Below are 27,022 nucleotides of genomic sequence, written 5' to 3'. Positions count from 1 at the left end.
AGAGAAGAGAGAAGAGAGAAGAGAGAAGAGAGAAGAGAGAAGAGAGAAGAGAGAAGAGAGAAGAGAGAAGAGAGAAGAGAGAAGAGAGTCTGGCCAAGTCCTGCTTTTTTTTTTTTCTGAAACAATCTTGTTTGTGGCTTCCTGAGATTTGGTAGAAATCCATTCTTTGGCAGTCGGCAAGGCTGAAGCTGTACAAAGGGGAATGTTCTTCTCAGCCTTCCGCACACCACTTTGTGCTGGGAGCTACTTCTTAGCCAAGTTGGAACTGTGCCGCCATGGCTGCAGGGGCTGGAGAGGGCCTTGAGGGCTCTGCTGTCCACCCAGAGAGCTGTCAACACAGCTGTTGTTTTTCACTGAGGACTGTCTTGCTGGTCAGAAGCCCAACCTGGGGGCTGATGGGGACAACTTGCTCCCTACTGGCAGCAACCAAGTCAGCTATTCAGCTCCAGCTCATAGCCCTAATGCCCATAGGTTCCTACCTCAGCTCCTCTTCCTGGAAGTGGAAGTTGTGGTCAGGAGGGCTAAGGGATTGGCTTGGGGCCTGGTGGGCGATCCCTGCAGAGGTAGAGCCTTCTCCACTGGTTTCATGTGCTGTCACCCAGCTTTGGGTGGTAAACAGCTGAGGCTTCACTGTTCAGGGGCCCCTACATTTGGAGGCAATCTGGATTCCGTGGAACCCCCATCTGTGGCCAGATGTGAACACCAAGTGACTGCTTTACAGTGATGCAGTCGCCTATTGCACCCGTCAGCCAGCTGGGCACATCTGAACCCTCTGCCTTTTGTCTGCTTAGAGATGTTAAGGTGAGGACAGAGGCTCTAGTTATTCATAATGATGTTTCAGTGGCAGCTGAGTTAACACCGAGTCATTTACTTTATGAGCCAGTTCATGTTGCGCTCATCACAGTGCGAGGGACGTTGCACATGTGCTGCAAATGCTAACAACTATGGTTACTGTGTGCCAGGCACCATGCTGAGCCCCCCCTACCACTGGACGTCAGCTCATCACTCACATATGAAAGAGAGGCTCCTTTGTGCCTCAGCATCCTTATCTGTAGAATGGGTACAATCGTAGGACATGCCTCATAGGGTTATGTGATGATTCATTGAGAGAGCATGGCACTCAGTATGTGCTAGCTGTCACCATTATATACCTCTGATTGTTTCATTCTTGCCTATGCCCAGAATGTTCTTCCCACCTTTGCATATAGCTGACTTCTCATGCTTCAGGACTTGGTTCAAGGAACCTGACCACAGTGGAGCTCTTCCTGGTCACCCACTCTCTAACCCCACTGCAATTCATTGTCTGCTCTTTTCCTAGGCTGTGAACTCCAGGAGGGCAGGGACTTGACTTTTGTTCACTGCTGGCCTCTGCACCCAACAAGGTGCCTGTGTACAGTAGGTGTTTAATAAATGTAGCATGGATGAATAATCCTCAGCCATCTGCGCTTTATTCATTCCACAACTATACACCAAATACACAGTGGTGAGTATAATGTTTGGGTTTCTGGCTCTGGAGGTTCTTGCATTTTAGCAAATTTTTAAAGCTCTCTGACAGCTGGGTGTGATGGTACACATCTGTAATCCCAATACTCACGAAACTGAGGCAGGAGGATCACTGTGAGTTTGAAGCCAACGTAGGCTACATAGTGAGTTCAATTCCAGAAACCCAAGCCTCCCATAAATAAATGCAGGTGCTCTAACAGGGCTGCCAGGTATACTTGGGTTGCCTGCATATTGCACTAAGGCAGCTGGTCCAGGGGATGAATCGGCTGCTGCATACTAGCCTGGGTTTTGCTACCAAGCTGTGAGCTCTGGTGTGGTGTGCATAAGCCTGGAGGATCACCTGTTCATGATTAACACTAAGTCATATTAAGAGGTGGAAAACCAGGCATGGTGGTGCACACCTGTAATCCCAGTACTTGGGAGGCTGAGGCAAGAAGATTGCCAGGAGTTCAAAGCCAGCCTGAGCTATGTGGTGAGTTTAAGGTCAACTTGAACTACAGAGCAAAACCCTGTCTCAAAACAGACAAAAAGAGGTAGGTAAACTATTGTTCCCATGCCAGCAATGTGACATTCATGGTCATATCCCCTTAAGGAAAGAAGTCAAGATGTTAGCTGGGTATGTGATCTCTTTGGAGGCCCACTGTGTGGCATACAGGTGTGGTGTGCTGGAATGGCTCTTCGAGCCCTGTTTGTGAGGTGAGGAAGTGATATTGGGGGACTTAGACAAGATGGTGGGGTTCCACGTGCAATGAGCTTGACACCAGGCCTCTCCTCAGCCTTCTCACTACCTTCAGGCCTCTGTGCAAAAGCCTCCCTTCCCGTGCCGTTTCCCCACCTTCTTTCCCCATCTTTTCACATCCCCTTTGACCACCATCTTTTCCTGTCTCTTCACATCCCCTTCCTTGGAATCCTGTAGTCAGTTACAGCCATCTCTAGGGCAGCAGGCTACACTTCGAGTCTCCTCACCTGCACAGTGGGAACTGGCTTAATGTGAGGTGTGTCAAGGTGCTTTTAAAGTCCACAGTGCCCTGCAAACTGGGGGGATTACTGCCATCTTTCCATGAGTCTGCCAGGCCTCCTCATTTAACCTTTTCTCTTACTCATCCTCATCTTTAACAGAGGTCTACGACACTCCCTGTGGGGGGCCTCCACAATGCCACTGCTTTGAGATTCAGGCCTCAGTTCCACCATGGCCATCAGGCTTCCCTGCCACACCCTACAGGCTACTCCTGGCTTGCTGGGCTTGTGGAAACTGGGAGGGCTCAGTCTGGGACTCTCAGACCTGTCCTTTCTCCAAACCCCACTGAATCTTCAAATGGGGCGGGGGGCACTGAGTTTTTTGCCTATTACTAACCTCAAGGTCCAAAAGGACCCCTTTTGCAAAGTTCAAATAAATAATAATAAAACAACTCTGTGAAACTGGAGTTGCATACATTTTTTAATCGAAATAAGTCAGCCTAAGTATTGCTTTTACAGATTTATCGAAATCAGGTATTCACACTACTCACATTTTCAAAAATATATTTCTGGCCAGAGGAGCAGCAGGGCACTGCCCCAGTGCGAGGTCTCTGTCCTGCCAACTTGATGAAGAGCAAGCAACCTGAAATGAGTACATCAGAGCCCGAGCCTCGGTCCCAACATTTCCTCAGCATTTTTTTTTTTTCTGAGTCACCCCCAAAGCACTCACGGAGACCAGACTCAGGCTATGAACCCAGCTGGGCCTAAGGCTCAGCTGGCATAAGAAGGACCCAGGCATCGCCTTCGGTGCAGCTGCAACTTCATTTCGCAGTATCTTCTCTCGGGTGAAGTGGGGCAAGCAGGTGCCATGGGGAGTGAAGCGCGGGGCGGCAGCCTTGGCCGGGTGTAGGTAAACATCTGGCCTGACTGCGCGAGGTCACATGCCCATGCCCAGGTCAGGCCCTCTGAGTGACCGGCGAAGTCTTCTCCCCTCTGTGGGGACCAGAGCCTTCTCAGCCTGGGCACTTGGTCCCAATCTCTCTCTTCATTTTCCTGGGTTCAGACGGGGACCTCTCTGTTGGCACGAAGCTTTGGAGGGGAGCAGGCCTAACAAGAAGAAGGATGTTATTAGCAAGGAGACCCATCCTGCCACCAATCTGCAGACTCAGACAGTCCCCCAGGCCTCCAGAGGCTGGGGTGAGGCTGGGCAGGCTTGTTTCCTCCTTCAATTCCAGGAACCACCAGAAACCCTTGACTCGGGCTGGGATGTTTTTCTATTTTTACTACAAATACTTTTTAATGAATTCACTTACTGTAAGAGACTGAGGACTAGAGAAAGGGTGCAATTTTACATGGAGACAAAGCACTGTCCTGGCTACTGGGGCAGGGGACAGTGTCCAGGCAGGCTCAGCTTAGCAAGCTCTAGGGAGTGGATGGGACCTGCCAACTCCTCCCACCTCGTGAAAAGTGCTTTGTGGCCTGCAGGCAATGCTGGTGCAGCCAAGGCTCCTCAGCAGCAGCACCTGGATGCCCCTCCTGGGGCCCCACACAGCATCCTCCCCACGCTCGGACCCCATGACAAGTCCACTCTTCCCAGTCCCTCCGCTACCCAGTGGGGGCCAGCGCCACAGCAACACCTTGTATCCCCGGGCCCACCCTCCTGATAGCCCCCAAGTCCTTCCCAGTCGAGCCTCATGTTTGCTGGCTTGGACTCTTCTACGAACTTCACCAAGCATCAAGCAGAGCTATCGTGTCCAACACAATATGCACTCTTGGTCAACAAGGCGCTACTGCTCACACCAGGGGAGGACAACTTGTGGATGTTCTAGGCATGGCATGCTTAGCAGCATCCCTGGCCCCTGATTGCTAAGTGCCGGTAGCACCTCCAGTCATGATGATAGCTAAAAATGTCTCCAGACTCGTTTCTGAGGGCCACATAATGGGGCAGAACTATTTCCATTGAGAAACGTATGACTTCGTTTTAGAGGCTAAGAAAACAGAGGCTGACAAACCTAGTGACAGCTGCATACCTGTAAAAGAGCTGATGCTGGACTAGTAACACAGATGGGCATGATCACGGTCAGGATAGTGCCCACTACCTGGGCACTTATTGTGTGTCACTAACTGCAGCAGAAGGTGCAGCTCTCTCACCCCTTCCAGGGTACTGACTGGGCTTGCGCTGAGACCTCTTTTGGCCTCCAGAACCTGCCCAGCCCACAGGCTTCTAGCTCAGGCAGAGTTAATGTGTTCCTGTATCCTACAAACTGCCCTCCACTAGGGCCAGCCAGCAGGACAGGGTACCGATACCCCAGGCCCTCTGCAGTGGCCAGGGTGACTCTGAGGCATGTTGCACCTGACTCCTCACCTTATTATGGTCTGCTGGGAGGACAGTGAGCCTGAGAGAGAAGGCTCTCCATGTCACTCTGTTCAAAACTAACCACCCTGGGAATTGGGAACTAAGACTCCATTTGATAGAAGATGCTCACCTCAGAGGTGCTGGACTCTGGTGTCCAACCTATGGCATGGGTGTGACTTTTTTTTTTTTTTTTAAAGGCAAAAGATGTTAATGTATGAGTTTTTTCTAAACTAAAGCTTCAGTATTCAGGTTTCATTGCAGTGTTGGCAATTGGTGGTGAATAAGGGGGTTCTGGGCTGTAGTTTGGGCCTCATCCCTAAAAGGTTTAGTACCATTGTCTAGAGCCTGGCTTTCCCCATAGCTTTGTGTTATGTCACATTCTATTTTATTTTTTGCAGAACCGGGGATTGAACTCAGGCCCTCATGCTTGCCAGGGAAGCACTTATTCTGAGTTATCTCCCGGGTCACATTTTATTTTTAATTGTGTGTGTGTGTGTGTGTGTGTGTGTGTGTGTGTGTGTGTATGTGTGTGTGTGTGTGTTGCCAGGGATGCAAGCCCAGGGCTGTCCATACATGTTAGACAAGTACCATCGGGCTATACCCTCTGCCCCATTGTTAGACCTGGATGTGGGCACTCCATGAAGAACTCCAGGCTGCCCTGGACTTAAGAGACACAATCTACCTAGCAAGCAATTTCAGCCTGAGGCAATGACTCATCAATAGGAAGGAGGTGGTCTCAGGTATCAGGGAGAAGAAAGGGCCAGGAAGAAGAGGGCTGGCAGGGCTATCAGCCTCTAGTGCTTTGGTAGAGTGGGAGTGGGGCAGGTAGGAGGCAGGGGACAAATCAGCCAAGTTTTTATGTCTTAAGCCAGACTCATTTGTCACATGCCACCTGGGACCATGTCCTGCCAATGCTCAGAAACCTTCCTTGGCTCCCACTGACCCCATAGAATGCTGGTGGAGGGGAAACAGGGGCTACAGCCAGGGCACTCTGGGCTCCACTCTCATCTCCCCAGAGTGTGCCTGCTGCTGACCTCCCTCCAAGGAACCTCTGGGGGTGCTGGGGGGGAGAGATGTGGGTCAGGGGTGGTACTGTGACCTCTAGTGACCAGAAAGCTGCAGAACTATTTGTTCAGATTTGCTCTCCTCGGTGCTCACAGTGGTGATCCTCAAGGTCCTGGGGTCGGCCTGTCTCAGGCTTATGTGGATGGTGCTGCAGACTCGAACCACCGGGGAGGCCTCCCTCGTCACCTTATGACTACAGGCAGCATGCCACAGTTCCCACAGGTCAGGGCCAGCTGGAGCACACATCACATGAGCTCCCCAAGCAGGCATAGGTCTTGCCCGGGCTCTGCTGCTCCTGTCATTGGATTTATCTTGAGGATCACCTTCTACTTTGAGCAAATGATCAAAACATTTATTTCATTTCAAAAAGAGCTGATTTAAGGAAAACAGGTTGTTCAGGTTGGCAGACACAGCAGCATGCATGAGTCATCTAGGCATGGGAGACCTATGTGAATTGGGTCCACTCCCTGCAGAGCTGAGAATGGTCTGGGAAGGGTGGTGAGCTGTCTGAAGCCACACAGCAAGTTGAGGAGAGATGTGATCCCAGGTTTTAGTATGTGCAGCCAGAGGATGTCCTGGATGCTGGTGCACTTGCATCTGTCACCCACTTTGGCTGTTACACAATAAGCCCTTGTTCCTCCGACTTGCAAGTGTGGCTTTGGCAGCCCACCAATGACAAACAGCATACCAGCTGACACTTACGAAGCACTTCCTTCTTTATGTTCACCTTGTACCTGCTGCTTTAGCTCCTGTCAGACCATTTATTTTCAGAACCCAGTAGGGAGGGCTGAACAGAACCAGTACCCCTGTACTCCAGATGGGGCTCAGGGAGGGTAAGCCAGTAGTGCAAGGCCATAGTTTTTAAGTGATGGAGCCAAGATTTGAACCTGAGCCCACACCCTTTCCTCCAGTCATCAAGAGCCTCAGACTGAAAACATCCCAGGCCTGCAGTTTATGGAATCCAGGGCAGCAGGTTCTCCACCCTCTGACATCAATAGAACATGACAGACAATTAATTAGCCATTAGTTGTTTTGTTTTCTTCTTTCTGACACTAGAACCTTTCATTATAAGTCATTCCAGGTTACTCCCTGGTGGCTGGACAGAGGCAGAAGCTGGGTGGCTCAGACAGCTGAAAACAATGTCTTTCCTCAATACTTCCAAAGAGAAGCTGTCTGGTACGGGATTAGGGGTAAGCAGGAGAAGAGTTCTTGTTGAGAATACTGGTGGAAAGGTACCCTGGACAGCCAGCTTCAAAGGTGGTTCCTTTCTGCAGTTCACTGCTCCATGGCCTATTGCTCTGGTCAGTCAGTGTAAATGCTGGAATCAGCCTGTGACCTCAGGCAAGTCACCCAACCTCTGTGGGCCCATTTCATCATCTGCCAATGGGACAAATGCCCCCCTGCACTGGGATCTATGGCAATACCCAGCATGCACAAGGCATCTGCACCTGGCGGCCTGACTCCTCTTTTTCTCCAGCTTTGGTCCCATCTAGATCCCAGCAGCAGCAGAGAGCATCTAGGGTCCAAACACTTTGCATTCCAAAATCCAGCCACTCATCCCTCTTTCTCCATGTGCCTGAGGACCCGCAACAGTGGCTTCACCCCACGTGAGCTGCCCAGAGCCTCCACTGTTCTGGTGGCAGGCTGTGCAGCAAGGAGGCCTCACCTGGCTCACTGGTAGGCATGGCTGGGGGCTCACCACTGCCCTGGCTGCCACAAGGCTATTAGCAAAGGAGGAACTATCTGTTCTCCACATTGGCTGGAGTTGCTGAGGGGAGCCAGCATCATGGAGGAACAAGAGCCACTTTCTCATGTCCAGGGTCTAGTTCCATGCTGGCTGAAGAAGCTCAGCGTCATGGGCCATGTGAAGATGTGTGGTCTACAATATATCCCCAGCTGCCCGCCATTCACCGTTCTTTCAGAAGGCAACATTTATACCACAGCTGAGCCTTGTCATATCCAAGAACCACTTGAACTGTTATTAAATTATCTGTATAGGTTACATAACCCCTATCTGAAGCGCTTGGACCACAAGTGTTTCAAATTTTGGATTTGGGAATATTTGTATCCAAATACTGAGATCCTGGGGATAGAATCCAAGTCTAAATGTAAAATCCATTCATACCTTATGCACAGTGTCTGAAGATAATTTTCCACCATATTTTTAGTGCACCTGCATTTTGATTGTTATTTGTCCCATGAGGCTGGGGTGGGATTTTTTACTGATGGCATCAGGTCAGCACTCAGAACTTCAGGATTTTGGAGCATTAAGCACTTTCAGATTCGGGATGTTCAATCTGCATTTTAAAATCAATGCCTTTACAAAAATGGATTTACAAGGGCCGGCCAGATAGCTCAGCGGTCTAAAGCACCTGCTTAGGCAGAGTGCAGCAGCCGAGGCCTGATCCCTGGCGTGTGATGTTGGTCCCGCCCCAGAAGTGCACTGAGATGGCGATTGAGACTGGGTGTGGTGGTGTGCACCTGTAATCGCAGTGCTTGGGAGGCTGAAAACAGGAGAATCATTGAGTCCGATCTACATAGTGAGACCCTGTACTAAATACATTAAAAAGTCTTTTATCTTTACAAAAAGATTCAAGCTTTGAAGGAAACATTTATGTCACTATCATGAATAAAATACAGTATCTGTTGTCATAAACAGAAGGCAGTGCTGGAGACCCAGTGAAGATGAAACTGCCCAGTCTAGCCTGACAGCCCTGAGCCTCATGCTGGTCAAAAGAAAAACACAGCAAGTAGCAGGCAGGCTAGGCCACTGTTGGGAGCTCTCTCTCCTAGCTCCTGGGGATGCTCCCGCCCCCCAAGGCAGCTCACTGGACAGGCTAAGGGAGAGCACAGCTGGAGCCTCAACGCTGTCACCTCAGAGCTGGGCATCTAGGTTGAGGCACTAATCCTCCCCAAGCTTCAGTTTTCCTCCCTGTCTAACGAGTCCTGCCCAGCCAGCTTCAGAAGGTGATGCTCAAGAGAAGCTGTGGAGTTGTGAGAGAGGCAGTTATTTTTAACCACCCAGCCAAGCACCTACCAGGAAGGAATCCTGGGAATGAGACCTTACTCCTGCTGCCCAGGATGACAGCTGGGAGGACACCAGCACCACCTAGGACTCACCAGGAAGCAATGATCATTATGCTGAACCTCCAGAAGGATGAAGGTGACCTAGGAAAGAATTCCTCTGGGTCTAGCACACACCAGTAACACTGACCATTTTATTAAGTGCCAACAATATACAACAGTTCACCAAATTGGCACAAGCCCTTAAGGCAGGTACTATTCTTCCCATTGTACAAGAAAGGAAACTGAAGCATGGGGAGGTGAAATCACTTGTCTGAAATGTTAGTGGAGCTGACTGTAAAGCTTCTAAGCAACCATTTTAAAGGGTACATGGAGGTCGCTGTAAGCAGCACAGGTACCCAGCAAGCAGGTGATTCACTTTGCAGTGTTGGGTCAAGAACTTTGGTATTTTGAGAAGAAACTTCCAGTTTGATCTGGCACCCTATTTTTACCTGACTAATCTCTCTTCCAACAAAGGCAGGGTGACTACAGGCCCAGTCTATAGGCCAATTAGCTAGCTTTAGTATTTGGCCAGATTTGTTTCTCCTTTCTGAAACAGGGTCTCGCTATACAGTTCAGGCTGGCCTCAAGCTCACCTTGTAGCTTAGGCTGGTCTTGAACTCACAACGATCCTCCTGCCTCAGGCTCCTGAGTGCTGGGATTACAGGCGTGTGCCACCACACCTGGCTGGCCAGATATTAATGATTTTGGTACTCATTGTTATCTATGGCAAATGATGACAATTTCCTCTTTATAGAGACCAGACATTCTTTTAAAAAGAAATGCACATAAGCTGACTGTGTCACTAGGGCTACGCCCTGAGTTGGAGTTACAGCACCACCACCAAGTTTTACAATTAAAAAAAAAAAAAAATTAAAAAAATATATAAGCAAATTAAGCATTAAACATAGTGTAATACACTTTAAACTGTAAAGGGAAATATGCTAACTCAACAGTAGAGAGACCTGGCAGACACTACTTCCGTCAAGCGACCAAAGTCAACAGGGCCAGTCACGGGACACACAGCCTGGGCCTGTTGACACCATCCGCTGCTCTCTTCTGTGCTACTCCTGCCAAGAATGTGCCACCCAGAATTTATCCTGGGAATAAATATGAGACGAACCACACGGGAGAAGGTCCGTTGCATTCCAGCTTGGCACTCTTCAAAAATGCAGGCAGCATGAAGATAAAGACTAACGGGGGACATACGCCAGTCTAAAGAAGGTGCAGGGAGACCTGGGATCGGGCCCTCGATCCCAACATCTCTTTCACTGTTAAAAGTCACTATGCACACAAACAATAAAATCTGAACAAAGTTATCGATTAGATTGGTCCAAGGATCAGATCACATTAAATTTGCTGATTTTGGCAATTGTACTGCGGTTATATAAAAATATCCTTGTCCTATGTGAGTACACACGGAAACATTTAGAAGTAATGGGGAATAACATCTGCAGCCCATTTTCAAGTGGCTCAGGATGCATATATGCACCAGGAGGACAGGCGCACTTTGCACACACGAGAAAATGTAAACTGCTGCAACAAGTGGCTTTGGGTAAGCGGTGCATGGGAATTCTTTATATCCTTATGACTCTTCTGTAAGTACCACACTATTCCAAAAACATGTCTTGTTTTTTAAGATAAATTCAGACAAAAGGAGCAGTAGTACACCTGTAAGACAGGCCAAGAAAAAACAGGGTTGGAGTTGGGTGTGGTGGGGCAGACCTATAATCCCAGCATTTGGGAGGCTGAGGTAGGATTGTCATGAGTTCAGGGCCAGGCTTAACTATATAGGATGACACTGTCTCAAAAACAAAATAAAACAAAACAAAACAAACACAAAAAACAAACAAACAAACAAACAAAAAAAAAACAGGATGTGGTGGTACATGCCTTAATCCTGACACTCAGGAGACTGAGGCAGGAGGACTGCTGTCAGTTCAAGGCCAGCCCTTGAAAAAGAACCTGTATCAAAAACATTTTAAGACAAAAGAAAAAGGAGTTGGGTATTTGAGGAGAGAACCTTGGAAACCTCACTAGAGGGCCCCTGTCCCCCTGGTAGGAACAGCACTGAGGTCTGCTTGATTTTTCACTTCCCCTTCCTGGGCTCCAGTTTTACTTGTGAGATTGGAATAAAGATATCTGTCCCTTTCACTGTTATGCTAGCTGCCCAAAAGCAGAGTATACTTTTAGGAGTTATGGGGAAAGAGAAGATAAACCAGAAATACCAATGGTTGAGTTCAGCAAACAGACATGGGGTTGTGAAGGGTGAGTGGTAGGGCCTGCTGTCTTGGCTGAAACCACCAGCTAGTATGAGTTCAGGGCCAATGGAGAGGAGCCCTTGGATCTCAGCTATCCTGATGTATTCATCTGGGTGAGCCTCATGTCAGGAATGGGGCTGGTGGGTTGGTTGGATCTGGGGGTGCACCTGCTTTTCCAAACCACCATCATCTACCTCTTAGCTGAATGATAGCCTCAGCTTCCTGCCTGGGGTCCAACACCTGCCCTGAACCCTGCCACAAGCTCCCCAGGGTTCAAGTGGGATTTCCCATAACTCAAATTTGACTGAGTCCATGTCCCCAAAGAAGGCATAGGCTTCTGAGCTGGGCAGTGACAAGTCCAGCCTGGGCAGTCTGCTGGCTGCATAGGCTGCAGACCAGCACACACAGCAGAGGGCAGGTGACCTGGGCAGGAACATCTGTGGCCTGGGAGCTGGGAGAAAACAGAAGGCTGCAAAACCCTGTATTAAGATAAACCAACATACCTGAGCTCCAAATCTGTTGCCCTGGAGTCCCCAGTCTTCCAGTTTTCAACCCAGAGGCAGTTCTTCTAAAACAGCACCTCATGTGCCAAGAAAGGGCTTGTGAGCACCTGCTACCTTCATTAGGAACTAGGATGAATTAATCCAGCTGAGCTGCCCTAGGACCCAAATGGCTATGATGTGAGGACTTTCTCTGGCTCCTAGGCCAGCTGAAGCAGCCCTTTCTCCCCAAAAGAGGTATCTCCCTATTTCCTATTTGCTACTCCAGGGCAACAATTAATGCTCTAGGCAAACTGCGGGGCCAGCTCTCCAGCTCCAGATCTAGTGCCCTGGAAGGTCCTAGGCAAGAAGGCAGAGTTGGCAGGCTGAGTAGACCACGACTGGACCTTCCTTGCACCTCAGGCAGCCAGGCCTTTTTGCTAACTGTGGGGTGTAAATATTCATGCAGGGATGCAGGTGCAGGTTTATGCATTGGCAGTGGCCTGTATGTACATACTTTCCATCATATCTGACTGTTAACAGTAATAGCAGTTAAGATCATTATTTACTATACATAAGATAATCTGTTTAATACTCACTACAAGGCAGATGTTCGCTATCCCTGTTTGATAGGAAAAAAAAAAAACAAAACCCCAAAAACCGAATATCCCAAAACCCTAATGTAGCAGGAGGTTAAACAGCATGTTCTAGGTCACAGATAGGCCTGGAGTTGAACATGGCTAACATGAATGAATCTAGAGTCCTGGCCCCTAACTTTGACCTACCCCAACTGTCCTAGGGCCAACATCAGTGTTTCCTGGTTCAGCTTGTGTGTCCACACGAGAATAAGTGAGAAAAAACAAGACCTGACCTCTGCTGTTCCCCCCTTACTGTAAGGAGCCTAGAGATAAGGATGGGTGAGATCATCTTGAGATACCTCTCAGAGTTTTTCCGTTGTTGGTCACTCACCTTGCACCCTAGGGTCTGGGCTTCTGCAGCTCTGAGGCCAAACCTCCTGGTCCAGATTGGGGGATAGGAGGAGAGGATGCTATGCCTGGAACCTACCATATCTCCAGGCCTGTGTTTTGCACTTCCTGAGGTCAGGCCCTGTCACTCCAAGAGCTTTGCAAGGGTGTCCCCAAGAGACACTTCCTGGTATTTCTGCTCAACAGCATTTGCTGTAAAATATGTCAAAGCATTTTGGCTTCAGTTTTCAGTTCAGAATATGCCAATGTTTTCATTTGGAAGTGGAAATGTTTCTGTTGATGTGGTGAGAAGATAAAATAAAGACATTCCTCACCAAGTTACAGTTTCAAAGTCAAGCAGTTGGCTTGCCCACAGGGATTCATCTTGAGATCACTGAAGCCTAGCATATAGGATGGTGGAAGAACAAGCAGGGCCAAGGTTCACTGAATGACTGAATGATTTTGTGAAGGGCCTAGAAACAAAGATGGCACTGGTCAACAGTACAGATTTTGAATGGATAACCAGAGGTCCTACTTCTGACAGACATTCTCAGTCTCTTCTTATTTCCCTGCATTCCGTGACCTGTTCCAAATCTTTGTCCACAGGACACCTACTAATCTCTTAGCTACCTTTCCTGCTTCTACACTTGCCCTTCATCCCATTCTGCCATAGCTATCAGAGCTATCTGTGTAAAAGGTTTGGATTGTGTCATTCCCTGCCTAAAGCCTTCCAGAAATTATCTGTTGTTCTTGGTCCTCGCATTCTAAGTCCTACAAAGTGTGGGTTCCTTGGGCTGCTCCTGATTCTTCTGGGGATACCCTCAATCCACACTGGCCTCCTTGAGTTGCTGGATGAACCAATTTTCTCCCCTCTCATAGTCTCAGCATAGTAGTTGCCTCTGCCTGGCGTGCTTTCCTCTGGCTCCAATCAGTTTAGGGCTCAGCTTAAATATATCAACTCTTCACAGGGTCCTTCAATATTCCTAGTAAAACAGCCTGCCCCTACCCTACATAGAGCATCTACCAGGTGTCAGGGTGCTGAGGAAGCAGCAGTGAGCCATCAGGGAAGCCCAGTCCTTCTTGCATGCCTTCAGAGTTCTTGCCAATATTCATGGGCTTGTTGGAGACTTCAAAGTCTTCCTCATCAGGTGTTAGGAGGGCCAGGACCCTCTTGCTTACTGTGTTTACTTCCCAGATGCAGTACTGAACCAATAAAAATGGAAGAGAGGCAGGCAGGAATGCAGAGCAGTTGGGTCACATCTCACTCGGCTGTGGACTCCTGATAAATCTCATTGTCCTCAGCTGAAGCTTTCTTCAAAGAAATCTTGCTTTTGGTCCCTTAGGGACGCCTTCTGTCCCCAAGCACTGCTGCAGCAAGTCCCACCTCACCCTGCATCAGCCTCTGCAGCAGGCTAAATGTTTAGTTCCCCTAATCTCTAAATTCCAATGGTACAACCTGTTTCCATTAAGATGGTATAAGGAAACTGGGCCTGGGAAGGTGATTAGTTCACGAAGGTGGAGCCCTTGTGAATGGCATTAGTGCCCAGTGTATAAGTACTGTGATGTCTGTTGTTTAAAGCATTCAGTCCATGGATGCTGTCATAGTATCTAGAACTGATTATAAGACAACCTGCTGACTATGGCCGTGTTGGCAAAGCAGAATGGTAAAGAGCATCTGTTTCCCAGAGGGAGGCCATGCCTACCACTTCAGCAACCCTTTCTGTTATTACTCAGGCTTCCTGCCCAGCAGAAGTACAGCATCATCCAGCCATAGGCTCAGCCAAGGAGTCCCTCCTGCCTGCCCCATGATCCCTCACTGGAGCTGATAGTTACCCAACAGTCTGGTCCAGGCCAGGTACACATGTTCTCTCTTTCATTTATTCCGGCTGCCTATCCTCCTCTTTGCTGGGTGACACTGGCTACTTTTATTCCTACTGGAACTTTCATCTTCCTGTCTCTAACATGCAACAAGCCCATAAGCAGGACTTTACCAGCTCAATGCAACAATCCTGTGGTCCTTTCTCCTGCTAACCCAGTATGCCTTGCAAAGCCCTGGATGCCTTGCAAACACTACAGACAAAGGCAGCCCTAGCACCAACCTTCACTTGCCTGTTTCATGAAGGCAGCCCGCAAAGTTGGCAGCCCCTGCTGGTCTGAGCTGCAGAACTGACAAGCTGAGACACCCTGAAACCTGACTCCAAAATAGCAGCAAACCCAAGGCCAAAAGGAAGTACAATGTTCTTTGCTGAAGGTTTCTCCTCTCACAGCCTTGGGCTAGGGTCCTGCACTCAACCTCCACTCAGTTCCCTAGGGTTCACACCACAAAGGTGATCAGTGTCTGGCTTCCTACCCCTTCTGGTACCTCCCAGTTTTCTTACTTTCATTACTAGTGAGAATCCCCAAATCACCAAGGTCATCATCAAGATAGGCTGAGACTGAGACTGGTGGGAGGAGCTGGCAGCTCTTCCTTAAATGGATTTGGGTGCAAAGGCTTTTTCCACAAGACATAGGGAAAAATTCCATGGCTATCCCAAATATAACATAAGCCCTGATACCCCTTCCTTTTTCAACAGCTATTCTCTTAACTAGAGAAGTTTTCCAACCCCAGCTGAGGGCCTATGGGGGATCTAGCCATTCCTGGCATCCAGCTGGATCCAGAGGAGCCTGGGGGAAGGGTGAGTGTCTGGTCTGGGTACACATTCCTCTCTCATGCCCCAACCAACCCTCATCCCCAGGGCACTTACAGGCCTTGGAGGCCGGGAAGGGTCTCATCCTGGGGTCCCATCTCCGTCCGGACGGCACCCCCAACCAGGAGGGGCAGCATGATCTGGGCAGCTGGTCCAGGCCAAGGGTTATGGATCGAGGAAAGGAAAGGGATAGAGCAGTTAAGACCCTACTCCAAGTAACCATCGAGGACATCGAGCTCTGAGTCGGCATCATAGAGGCCAGAGCCAGGGTCGGAGAGCACGCCAAGGTCCACAAGCGCTTGGTCCAAGTCCTCGGGCAGAAAGACAAGGCCCACATTGAGGACGATGTACTCCATGAGGAAAGCGTAGTACAAGATCAGCACATTGACGAAGAACAGGCCCACGTAGAACATAGAGGGCAGCAGCGGAGGCTGCACGTAGGAGACCAGGGGTCCCAGAGAGTCCAGGTGGGCTGCGACCCGGGCGCCAGGCATGCAGGGGGCGGCGAGGGCTGCGGCAGCCCAGCGATCTCAGCGACCTCAGCCGCTGCGGCGCCCGGGCGGCCAGCGACAGGGCAGCTCAGCCATCCAGGGCCACCCACGGGCTTGACTGAGGCGGCGCTGGTCGCCAGGTGGCCTCCAACGATGTATGGCGGCCTCAGCACCCCAGGATATGTGCGTCTGGCTCTCTTGACGCTCCGGGAGGCTAGGTGGGACCCTCGAAGTGGCCAGGTGTTACCCAGCTTCTTGGGTGCGCTGCGCTTCCGCTCACCGGCCCTCGCGGCGCCAGATAGTCCCCTACCGAGGCTCAGCGTCGAGGGTCAGTCCAAACTGCTGTCTCTCCAGCTCTCTCTGGCTGTCCCCCGAGGTCCCTCGGCGTCCCCGCAGGCCCAGCATCCATAGCTGCGACCGCCGCAACGCTCCCCAGGTCTCGCACGGAGCACCACCTCCCGAGCGGCCCAGCGCTGATTGGCCCGCCGCCTCTCGCCCACGTTCATTGGCCGGCTCAACACCCAGGCCTATTGGTCAGAGTCGTCAGGAGGGCAGGCACTCCTCCGCTCCGCCCTTCCGCGCGCTAGCTTCAGAGTTGTTTCTTGGTGATGCTGTCAGAGCTTTGGTCTCCTGTTAGTTTTGCTCTGCGTGTCCAGAGAATAGGGGGAAGAAAAAAAATTGAACGCAATTCCAGTTTAGAAGTATCGCAAGGCTACCAGAGCTGGAGGAAACCGAGGGCTTTCTCTGCCCACGGCTGGGGCATTTGGATATCTTGCCACGTATATTTGGGACTCCGTTTCCTCAGTTTAGAGGGTAGGGTGGGGAGAGGTGGTGGGCAGTTCCGCAGAAAATCTAAATTGTTCCCAAAGCTCCAGTATTTTTGCTTTTCATGGTGGGGTGAGAAATATCATTCAGCGCCTCCTTCATGTCCCTAAATTCTGCCTCTGGGGGAGGTTCATTCATGGAAGCTGGGAAAGGCGAAGTAGACATTATAGGACTTAGGAATACTTTGGTGAAGAAAGGTCAAATTCTTAGCTATAAGGTTGCTTATTTCTTTTTGCTTTGTAAATCTTATTTAAGAACCGTAGCCAACGTTTGATCCGGGGCCCGCATGCTGCCCTGCCCTGGCCCTGGGGTGTGCTGAGCCTTGACTGAGTCGGTGTGGTGGCACACACCTGTAATCCCAGCGCTGAGGAGGCTGAAAACAGGAAGATCACTACGAGTCCGACCTGCATAGTGAGAGCCTGTATCAAATTCATACAATGAAAAAACAAGTAGTAATGCACTTGGCTACCAGTCAAATAAGTACATGGCAAAGTGAGTCTCATCTATGACTTTTCCTGCTTGCAGGCAACACTTGTATATCCTTTACAGTACTGCTCTACAGGGCCTTTCAAAGCAGTTCAACAAATCTTTAAATCTAAGGCCATACTGATCTGGGTCTTGCTATGCATCATTTAATTGTAGCCAGACAAGGGAGTGTAGCATGTTGTCTTTTTTTTTTTTTTTTTTTTTTGCAGATGAAGAAACGGCCCTGGAGAAGTGGGGAACCCTGAAAGTCACTGGGCCTGCACCTATTTCTTTGGAGGCCAGAGGCAAAAACAGGTCCTTTTTCTTCTATGACTTTCTCTTGGCCTCTCCAGATAAATTACTGAGTGAACCATTAACCCTGCACTGATCTCTACTTTTCCTGTTCCTGAAAGAAAGACTTATTCACTGTCAATATTTACTGAACGCATCCCGCGTGCCAAACCTCTGCTAGACTTGGGGAGGACACTGGCCCCAGTCCTGATTCCTATTCTGAGCAAAGGTACTGGGACACCATAAGCATTATATAAGTGTGAGTAGAAATGAATGTATAAATGGATAGTGAACAGGAAAGTCTCATCTCCCACTTTCAATCCAGGAGCAAATTTAGATAATATACAGAAATCTGGGTATTTTCTTTCTTTCTTCTTAATGTGGTAATGTGAGAAATGGCATGGATTTTGGGCAAGACCAGAGATACCCTCTGAAAGGACAAAATGTTCAGTTTTGATACACCGTTGCTTGAAGAGCTTTTCAATATGTTTTTTAAAAAGTGAAATGGAAAAAGAAAAGGTTCTGAGGATAAAGAATGCTATTACCAATTTTGTGCAGTTCTAGCTTTTTGGGGAATAAAATGATACCTAGACTTGAACTCCGCTTCCGCTCCTTTCGACTGCCTGACCTTGGACTAGTCGACCTTTGTGTGACTCAGTTTCCTGAATAATAAAATGAGAATAATAATAACATCCACTGAACAGTGTTTTGTGAATTATTTTAATATACATAATGCGCTTAAGACAATGGCAAGTTATCTGCGCTATGAAAGAGCTAATCTTGTTCTTATCCTAATGCTAATGTTATTAATATTGTATACCTAAAATGTACCAATAAAATCTGATCGGAAAAAATACTGCAGCTACTTCTCTTTGCTCATCTTCCGCTGGTCCATCAGGACTCCGCCTCCCCCCTCCCCTACGCCCCTCCCACTGCGCGGCAGCCTGTCCTCCTCTCACCCCGCCTCTTCAGGAATGCTGCGTGATGCATGCCAGGCCTTGTAGTCCATTCGCTGAGTCCTGTCGCAAAGGGCCTCCTAGGAGAACTACATTTCCCAGAGTTCTTCTTGGCAGCAGTCGTAAAGCGCGGCGGTCGAACGGCCGGTTCCGGCTGAATGTCAGTGCTGGGCTGGCTGTGGGCCCGGGAGGAAGGTGGTTGGCGATCTCAGTATCACCTCCACGGCTGCCTCCGCTTGTGCTGCTGCCGCGAGCGCCCGGCCGCTCAGTCGGTGGGGCATGAGACCGTGAGGCGAGCGACAGGCCGGGGCCGCCGACATGTTTGGCCGCTCGCGGAGCTGGGTGGGCGGGGGCCATGGCAAGTCCTCTCGTAACATCCACTCCTTGGACCACCTCAAGTGAGTGAACAGGAGGGAAAGGGGGAGGCCGCGGGGCTTGAGGATCAGAGCTCGGGTCGGGGGCGCTAGTTGCTGGGAGCGGAGGTGGAGCGAGGAGAGGGCGGCCGAAAAAGGCTGTGTGGTGGTTACGAGCGAGGGTTCTGGAGTCAGCGGTCAGCGCCTGGGTTCGAACCCTGGCCCGTCGTTCTTGGATGTCTGTATGACCTTGGACATATCGCTTAGCTTCTCAGAGACTTAGTGTCTCCACCTGTAAAATAAGGACACGGTTTAGGTTTGTGGACGAGAACTTAATTCTTGCCGGGGCGGTCGGTGGCCACCAAGCTTCCCAGGGCGATACTACTTCGACTGTACAGTTTGGGGGGCAAAGGACTGGATCTTGGAGTCGGACATAAATCTGGGCTCGAATATACGTGTATGCACGTGGCCCTCAGTTTCCTCAGTTGTAAAATGAATTAATAGTGACAGCATCTGTGTCCTGGTTGGATAAGGAATGAACAAAAAGTTCAGAACATGCACAAGTGCTCAATAAAGGACAGTAATTAAAAGAACAAAGTAGTTTTCTTTTTTTCCGGGGGGGGGGGCGGATAAAGCAGAGATAGATGGCAGACAGCCTCAGGGAAGCAGGCATGTATAGAGATTAAAAGATCTGTGACTAGATCCTGACTCCATAACTTCATGGCCGTTCTACCTTGGATAAATTACTTCATCTCTCTGAGTTTCCAGTCCCCCATCAGCAAATGAGGATGATGCACTTTGTACAAGGATTCAGTAATGTTTTTCTTGGAAAGTGATTGACCCACTACTATTACACAGCGTGTGGTCAGTCATGTGGTAGCTGTGTTTATTAGCCCAGCAAGGCCTTCCCAGACCACCCTACTTAAAGTGTTCCCCCACCCCAGTTCCTTTCTGTCAGATCTTTTTCTTGATTTTATTTCTTGCCTATCTGTGGTCTTCCATTACCCTGTTTATTTTTAATTGGTTTTCTGTCTCTTATTAAACTGGATCTTCTAGGAGGGCAGGGGCTACTTGGTTTGTTCACCATTTTGTTTTCTCAGTATCAAGCACTGTGCCCTGCACACAGTAGGAACTCAACAGATACTTACAAAATGAAACACATAAGTGAACAAATTGGGGAAAAGTGTAGAGCAGGTCAAGACCAAGGATTTAGGGGACAGAATGAGCAATGGAAAATAGAGACTTTTTGTGGGAGTCAGGAGGGTTTTGGAGGTGATGGGTAGAGAAGAGGAGGAGAGGAAAGAGGCCCAGGACTAGGGTGGGGGGTTGCTAGGGAAGGAGGATTCTTAAATGGGAGGGCAGCTGGTCTGAAAAGGGAGTGGTTTAAGGATTTCAGGAATTTATGGAGTGGGTGGATGTGACTGGGAAGGGGAGGATGGTTAGCCCGAAGGGTTGTTTGGCTGGTACCAGATATCAGGCTCTTATTGGACTGGTGCTGACTGTAGCCCCTTTAAATTAATTTAGTATTCATTGAATATTTTATTCTGTGCAAGGTATGTGGTGAAGACTTCCTTTGTTATTTTCTCAGTCTTCATAAGTCTATGAATTACAGGAACTTTTATAGTTCCATTTTATAGAAGGGGAAAATAAGATTCAAGTAGCTTAAATCACTAGCCCCAAGGGGCTGGCAGGTAGAGTAGCAGAACCGGCACTTTACCCTAGAGCTTGCAACTTGTTACTCTCTGAATAACACTTCCCACTAAGTCCGTCTTGGGAATCTTTCAACTTGTCTGTGCCTTATCACGGGAAGGGTATCACTGTTGGCTGTCCGGCCAGCGCATACTCAGGAATGTAAAGTGGCTCAAGTTTCTTTGCAGTCTCCTGAGAACTGCCCACATTTGTAGTTTGCATTGCTGGAAACTGGAGCTGCCTGCCCTGGATTAAGCCAATCTTCTTAATCCATGTTATAGCCTGGGGAGCCTGGTTATTTGGGTGTTGGTGTGAGGCTCAGAATATCCCAAGGTGGCTTGGGAAAAGGTGCCATAATCAGCAAATTCCCATCCATTGTGCACACTGCACTTCATTTGGCTTTGATAGTAAACATCTTGGGTCTTGGGTATAGAGCAGCTCATCTCCTGAGGGAGTCTGCAGACTACTGGAGAGAAGCCAAAGAAATAGTGGCAGTACAGTGTGGCAAGTGATGGGATTGCAGGAGGAGGCCTACGGTCCTGTGAGATCCCTTCTTGGGCACTTTCTGGGGGGCAAGTCTAGATTGGACTCCCCAAGGATGAGTAAGAGTCACCGCACAGCCCAGGTATATGTGTGTGCTAGTGTGGGGTTTATAACATGTCAAGGTATGTAGTGTTGTAGGAAACAAGGCTATAGGTAGCAGGGACTTTGGGTTTTGTCTAACAGTGATCAGCTCTCCTGTTTTGCCTGTAACCGAGGGGTTCTTTCAATATGAGACTTTCAGTGCTAACATTGGGAATGTCTTAGGCAAACCAGTACGAATTGGTCACTTCACCATTGATAAGATAAAAAAATTCCCAATACACTCATGCCCTGACCTAGGGCAATTTTGGCTGGAAAAAAAAAGGTTAAGATATTTAAAAGCATTTAGAATAGTTTTTTTTTTTTTTTTTTTGGTGTTAAGGTGTTAAGGGATAGTTGTGTGTATTTTGGCACACCTAGAAATCTTGAAACTTTTTTTAAAAGGACTTTTCACAGCATCCCCATTAGAAAATTTTCCTGTTTTATATGGAGTTTTACTTTTGCTAAGTAGTAGGATACTGTGTACCGATTTTTTAAAATAATTTTATAGATACCTGATTGTCTTTGTCTAGCAAATTAATGATTTAGCTAAGGCAGATTGAAATAGTCAAGATATTATTTGCTATGTGTTATTGGTGGTTATTGTCCAAACTAGTGGGTATTTGACAGATGCCTCCCCACCAAGAAGAACTTCAACTGATGAAGTCATTTTTGCTACTGTAATATCATTTTTATGGGGACTGAGTCCATAAAGTCAAAGAATTTGGTTCTGGTCACATTTTGAGTGGAGAGGGCCAGATTCTTGGTTGCAAATGACCAGCTCATCTGAATTGTTTCATACCCCAAATGGAATTGATTGGCTTTTGTTACTGAATTGTCTCCTGGTTAAACCTCAGCTGAGTCCAGGTATATAGATGAAGCTGTCCACAACCTGCCTCTTGCTATCTCCTGGCTCTCCCTTCTCATGTTGGTACCATTTTCAGGAGGCTCTAGTCTCACATTATATGAGCTTAGCAATCACTGGAAGAAAGAGAATCCCTTTTCTTAGTATTGCCGCAGAAGTCCAAAATTAAGTTTTGTCAGACCCTTTGGGGATTCTCTCCATCTCTGAGCTAGTCACTGGGGCCAAGTGTGTATGGTGCTCTAAGTGGCCAAGCCTTTCTCACATGCTCCTCCCTAGCACCAGGAGTGGGACAAATTCTAGTCATGCCACTGGACAGAGAATGAAAGACAGGGGTGCTTTCCCTGGGAGAACCAAAGAAGGTGAGTAATGTACACCCAACAGGTTAACACTCAACCTTCATGTACTCAATTTTTGGCCAAGATGGCACCAAGAGCCTGGGGCACTATATTAGCTGTTTGATTTTCTTGAAATATCATATTCACCATATCACACTTCATGGGCCCTAGACACCACTGTGACAAGTCCAAATTCTTGCAGGCTTCAGAACATTCAGGTGGTGTTCCCACAGGGCATTAGGAGCATTAGTTGTAGGAAGATACTTATTTAAATGGAGGCCTAAAAGATCTAAGGGATGAGTCATTGTTGTCAGGCTAGGGGGTGGAGGCCAACTGTTTTAGGTAGAAGAATCACAAGTTTTAGAAAACTTGAGCAGAGGGAGCGGTGCACACTGGCAGAACTGGTCATTTAGTAAAGGAATGCTTGGGCAAAGGGGAGGTGTAGAACTGTGATGTACAGAGGCCACATCCTCCTGGGACTTGTAAATTGTGTTAAAGATCCAAGTATGTGTCCTGCTAAGGATCTTCTTCTCTGTCTGTCTGTCTGTCTGTCTGTCTGTCTCTCTCTCTCTCTGACACACACCTCACATGCCCACTTGACTGTTCCTTTACTCTCTCTAGAAGTTTTCCTCTTTTCTTCCTGCCCATACACATGCCTAGCTCTAACCTTAAAATATCAATTCTTCCATAAACACTGCTCTGGTGACTTTAGCCAACAAAAGTTTTACCATCTTTTCTAACTTTTCTTGTGTTTGTTCTCACTGTGTCATTCAGTAAACATGGTATCATATATTTCTCACCTCAAAGAACAGACCAGCTTTGGCCCTACAGGTTTTTACCTTGAGTTAGAGCCCCAGGAAGCTCAGGTTTATTGTTTTGCCATCATAAATTGTCTTAGCTTATGTAGGTATATGTATGTCTGTATGTACAAACAGTGTGTATACTGTTGTCTCTGTGTGAGCATGTCTTTCATAAAAGCAGAGACCTGTATGGCTTATATACTAGCACAGAGCCTGGCACATAATAAATGATCAACAAGTACTACAGGATGATCACAGAGCCAAGTTCTGGCCAGCCTTTTAACAACTGTCTGCCCTTGCCAATTTGATCACAGTGCCTGTGCAGGACCCATGGCTTTCTCCAACTTGAGTGCCCTGCCTATACCTTCCCCATGTATCCTAGGCCCAGCCCCACTCACTGACTTGGTTTGACATCTGTAAGGTGTGACTCACCAGAAGCACCACCTGTGAGCACCTTTTCCAAATCCTCTAGTGTAATCGCACCCTGGTGGAGCATATCCTGATTCTCTTGGCCAGAAGACTTGATATCAAACAAATGGTGCCTTCAAGGCACAGCGGACCCTCAGGGGGATGTCTGCAGGGTCTTACCCTTGGTTCTGAGCAGGCCAAGTCAACATAGGATTTGTGTTCCTTACCTTTTACTCATGCTCATGACATTGTGAATTGGAGGATGAGTTTCCAGTTCCGCAGGCCTCTTGTCACTCTGCTTATCCTGTCTCATGCTCCAGTCCACAGATCAATTTCAGAATCTTCCAGTAGCAGCATCGTAAGAGGCACATTAAGGTATATATTATAAAATTTGCAGCTATCTTCAAAAAAAATGCTGTCAGTAAAGAGAACTTGGACCTGGTGTCTCTGTCTCTGAAATAGACATGATGATTGATTTCCTTGGGGCATGGGGGCTTCATTAATTGTCATGGTTTAACTTGTGAAATAAGTGACTCTCTTGAGAAGGCAGGGTCTATTGAGGCAGGATTTGTTTATGCCTGCTGTCCTTGGTGATGAACCTGTAGTGTGCAGGTGGCATGTTGGCAGTAGGCTGCACTTTTTTGGTCTCCAAGCATTGCAAATTTAAGCTTGTTCATCAGCGTAGAGTTTGATAATTTGCATGGGCCTGGCCTGATATTTTTGCAAAGGACTCCACATCTGCAGAGCTTGTGTTGGGAATGTGATGACGCTTTTTTCCAAAGACATAGAGCATTGGTCAGTTGTAAGGCCTTTCCTTACAATGTGAGAGGTATTTTCATGCCTTTCTGGCTTGTTGTTTATCTGTTTGATTTTCTTGTATATTAGCATTCATAATTTTATGTAAATACTTGGCCAATAGAACTGTGGTTGGCTCCATTATTTATATATGTTTTATATTTTATTGAGAAAGAAGTAGCAATTAGACAGTTTAAAAACAGGTTAGTAAGACAGTTAAAATAATTAATACATTGCATATTGTTGTCTTTATAGTAATTGTTCATAGTACAAGATGCAGACATGTTATCTTGTCTAAACACTATTACTTCAAAACTTTCTTCTCATTGAACTAAGAGAAAGTAGCTGTATATCTATACTAACTTTTGTGTATACAGATTTTTGTTACTACAGAATGGTTCTTCATTTATATCTCCCTTTTTTGTTTACTTTTGTCAGAGATGTTTACATTGCCATTCATATATTATAGGTGCATGAATTCAGCAAAGTAATCCAATATAGGCCAGTAGTCTATAATTGTAGTGGGTTATCTGCATGACTGGCAATGTCAGAAGTTGTTGACTTGAGCCTTTTACAGCTCAGCATATTAATATGGCTTTATGTTTTATACCTCGTGTTTATACTTTTCTGCTGGATGGTTAAGACCAAGATAAAGCAAGACCTATATAACAAAAAATGTAGGTTTTGTATCTGACAAGGTCAGTCAAATCCCCTCAGGATTTACCTTGAAATCCTGTACAGCAGTTTGTAGATCTTTTGTCAGTGTCAGCCATGTGGATGAGTCACGGCCATTGCTTGACCAATTTGCTCTAGAATGATTTTAAGCTTGAGGTCTGGGATCCAACTACCTGGTTATAATTATTGGTTGTAATCTTGGCTTTGCCTCTGTTCTACTGGGACCCTGGGACAAGCCTCAGCTCCCCAGAGATCAGTGCCATTGGGTTGTGGGTTTTAAGTAAGACAGCACAACTGAAACATTCAGAATAGACCCTGGCAATAGCGTGATTCAGTTGTTTTGTTGATACAGATTAAAATATGTATACAGAACTTAGAAGAAAATGTTAATATTGTAGGTCATTGTCACTGTAAGAGAAAAATCTTCATTTACCATAGTTAAATGTCCAAGATAGATCATTCAGAAGACAGATCATTCTGTCTTCTGAAATGTATGTGAGATAGGGACTCAGTTTTGTGTGATCACTACAACATAGTTGAACATCCAAGCATTCTTAGTCTTCATGCCACCCCTACCCTCTGAATAGTCAGGACAGTAGTTGCCCTGCTTATTCTCAGTGACATACTTTGGAACTATTAGTTACCATAGCAAAACTGCATTTATTTTCAAGGGAGGAAAAAATGGGCATGGAAATGGATGTACATGAACCTCAATTACATAAATCTTCATTGTAAAGAAAAAGGCCCTAAGAAGTATAACTATAGCAGTGGTTGTCTCTAGAGAGAGGCATGTTTCTTTCTATGTCTCTTTCTGCCACCACACTGTTATATACTTAAGTTTCCAGTGTATTTAAAATGAATGTTACATTTCTGATCAAAAAGTTAATAGGTGTTTACAGTGTGAGATATCTTATTTAATCTCTAATAAAAGTGCTGGAATTAGATACTTCATAAAAATAATAAATCTTAATCCATTTGGCACCCCCATGCTCCATTATATTTAGGTATATTGAGGATGTTTTTGTACTTAAAACAGTGTAGTAGGCTATTGTGGGAACAAAAAGATGAGCAGGGTACAGGTATAACTACCATAATGCTTAGAGCTTGAAATCGAGGTATTTTTATGTACCAGAAATAGACATATACCAATTGCATGTGTTAAATATTGCCATTTACACTTTTGTCAAGAAACATAAACTATCTTCCTTTCTATGTTTCTATCTCTCTGCTACCACTACCACACTGTTATGGACTCGAAGTTTCCAGTGTATTTAAAATGAATGTTACATTTCTGATCAAAAAGTTAATAGGTGTTTACAGTGTGAGATAGGGCTCTAACAGAAAGTAAACAAGACCCCTACCCAGCAAAGACGGAAAGAAAACCTATAAACGTCATATTGTCACACTGTTGTAAAAATGTCAGTTCTCTAAGTTTAGCTATAGATTTGGAGCAATATCAAAGGAAATCTTAGCAGATATTTTTGTGGAAATTAAGGTGATTTTGAAATATATTTGGAAATGTAAAGTGTCTAAATAACTGATATAATATCAAAAAAGCACAAGGAAAGTTGGAAGCTATACATATTATCACATGTCAAGATTTATCATAAAGCTTCAGTAACCAGACAGCGTGGTACTGGCACAAAGGGAATATAAATGAAATTAGAGCATCCAGGAAGAGACTCCCACGTGTAGTCACCCGATTAGTGATGAAGGTAACACAATTACTGTAGAAAAATTAGAGCTTTTCCATAAATGGTGTGAGATCACTTAGATCTTCATATAGAAAATAATTATTTGTGTTTGATACCTTATATAGTAGTGTATCCAAAAATCAGTTCCAGATGTACTTTAGTGCAAAATGTGCAAGGTAAAACAAACACTTTTTTTTCTTTTTAGAAGAAAATAGCATTTCTTCAGAACTTGGAGTGGATAAAGATTTCTTAATCATGTTACAAAAACCTTTACCCAAGGGAAATACTGATAAGTTGGACTACATTAAGAGGAAGAGAGACTGGGCATGGTGATGCACGCCTGTAATCCCAGCTCTTGGGAGGCTGTATACAGGCAGATCACTACGAGTCTGTTTTAGAAATGAGACCCTGAACAACCTAATA

General features: G+C 46.9%; 2 protein-coding genes across 10 annotated transcripts in view; one reads left to right on the top strand and one right to left on the bottom strand.

Annotated features, from left to right (window-relative positions):
- Window positions 1–2,929: 2,929 nt before the first annotated feature.
- On the bottom strand, window positions 2,930–16,280 carry Dexi (Dexi homolog). The gene is made up of 2 exons (XM_004627758.2): window positions 15,394–16,280; window positions 2,930–3,567 (listed from the first exon to the last, which is right to left on the bottom strand). Exon 1 carries the CDS (start codon window positions 15,828–15,830, stop codon window positions 15,543–15,545), a length of 288 nt encoding a protein of 95 aa, XP_004627815.1. The 5' UTR covers window positions 15,831–16,280; the 3' UTR covers window positions 2,930–3,567; window positions 15,394–15,542.
- A 2,236-nt stretch (window positions 16,281–18,516) lies between these two features.
- The window catches only part of Clec16a (C-type lectin domain containing 16A), a 235,044-nt gene continuing 226,538 nt past the window's right edge, over window positions 18,517–27,022 (top strand). For 8 of the 9 annotated variants that reach the window (XM_023711470.1, XM_023711465.1, XM_023711469.1 and 5 more), the window contains exon 1: window positions 18,524–18,762. In XM_023711470.1, coding sequence (XP_023567238.1) covers window positions 18,683–18,762 — 80 coding nt within the window. In that variant the 5' untranslated portion in view covers window positions 18,524–18,682. Of the gene's footprint in view, window positions 18,763–27,022 lie in introns of all 9 variants that reach the window. The other variant, XM_023711467.1, reaches the window with a different exon arrangement.

The sequence above is a fragment of the Octodon degus genome, unplaced genomic scaffold, assembly GCF_000260255.1.
Source record: "Octodon degus isolate 3935 unplaced genomic scaffold, OctDeg1.0 scaffold00021, whole genome shotgun sequence".
NCBI classification, from domain to species: domain Eukaryota; kingdom Metazoa; phylum Chordata; class Mammalia; order Rodentia; family Octodontidae; genus Octodon; species Octodon degus.
Note: the sequence above shows the minus strand (reverse complement) of the source record. Positions and strands in the feature narration are given on the sequence as shown.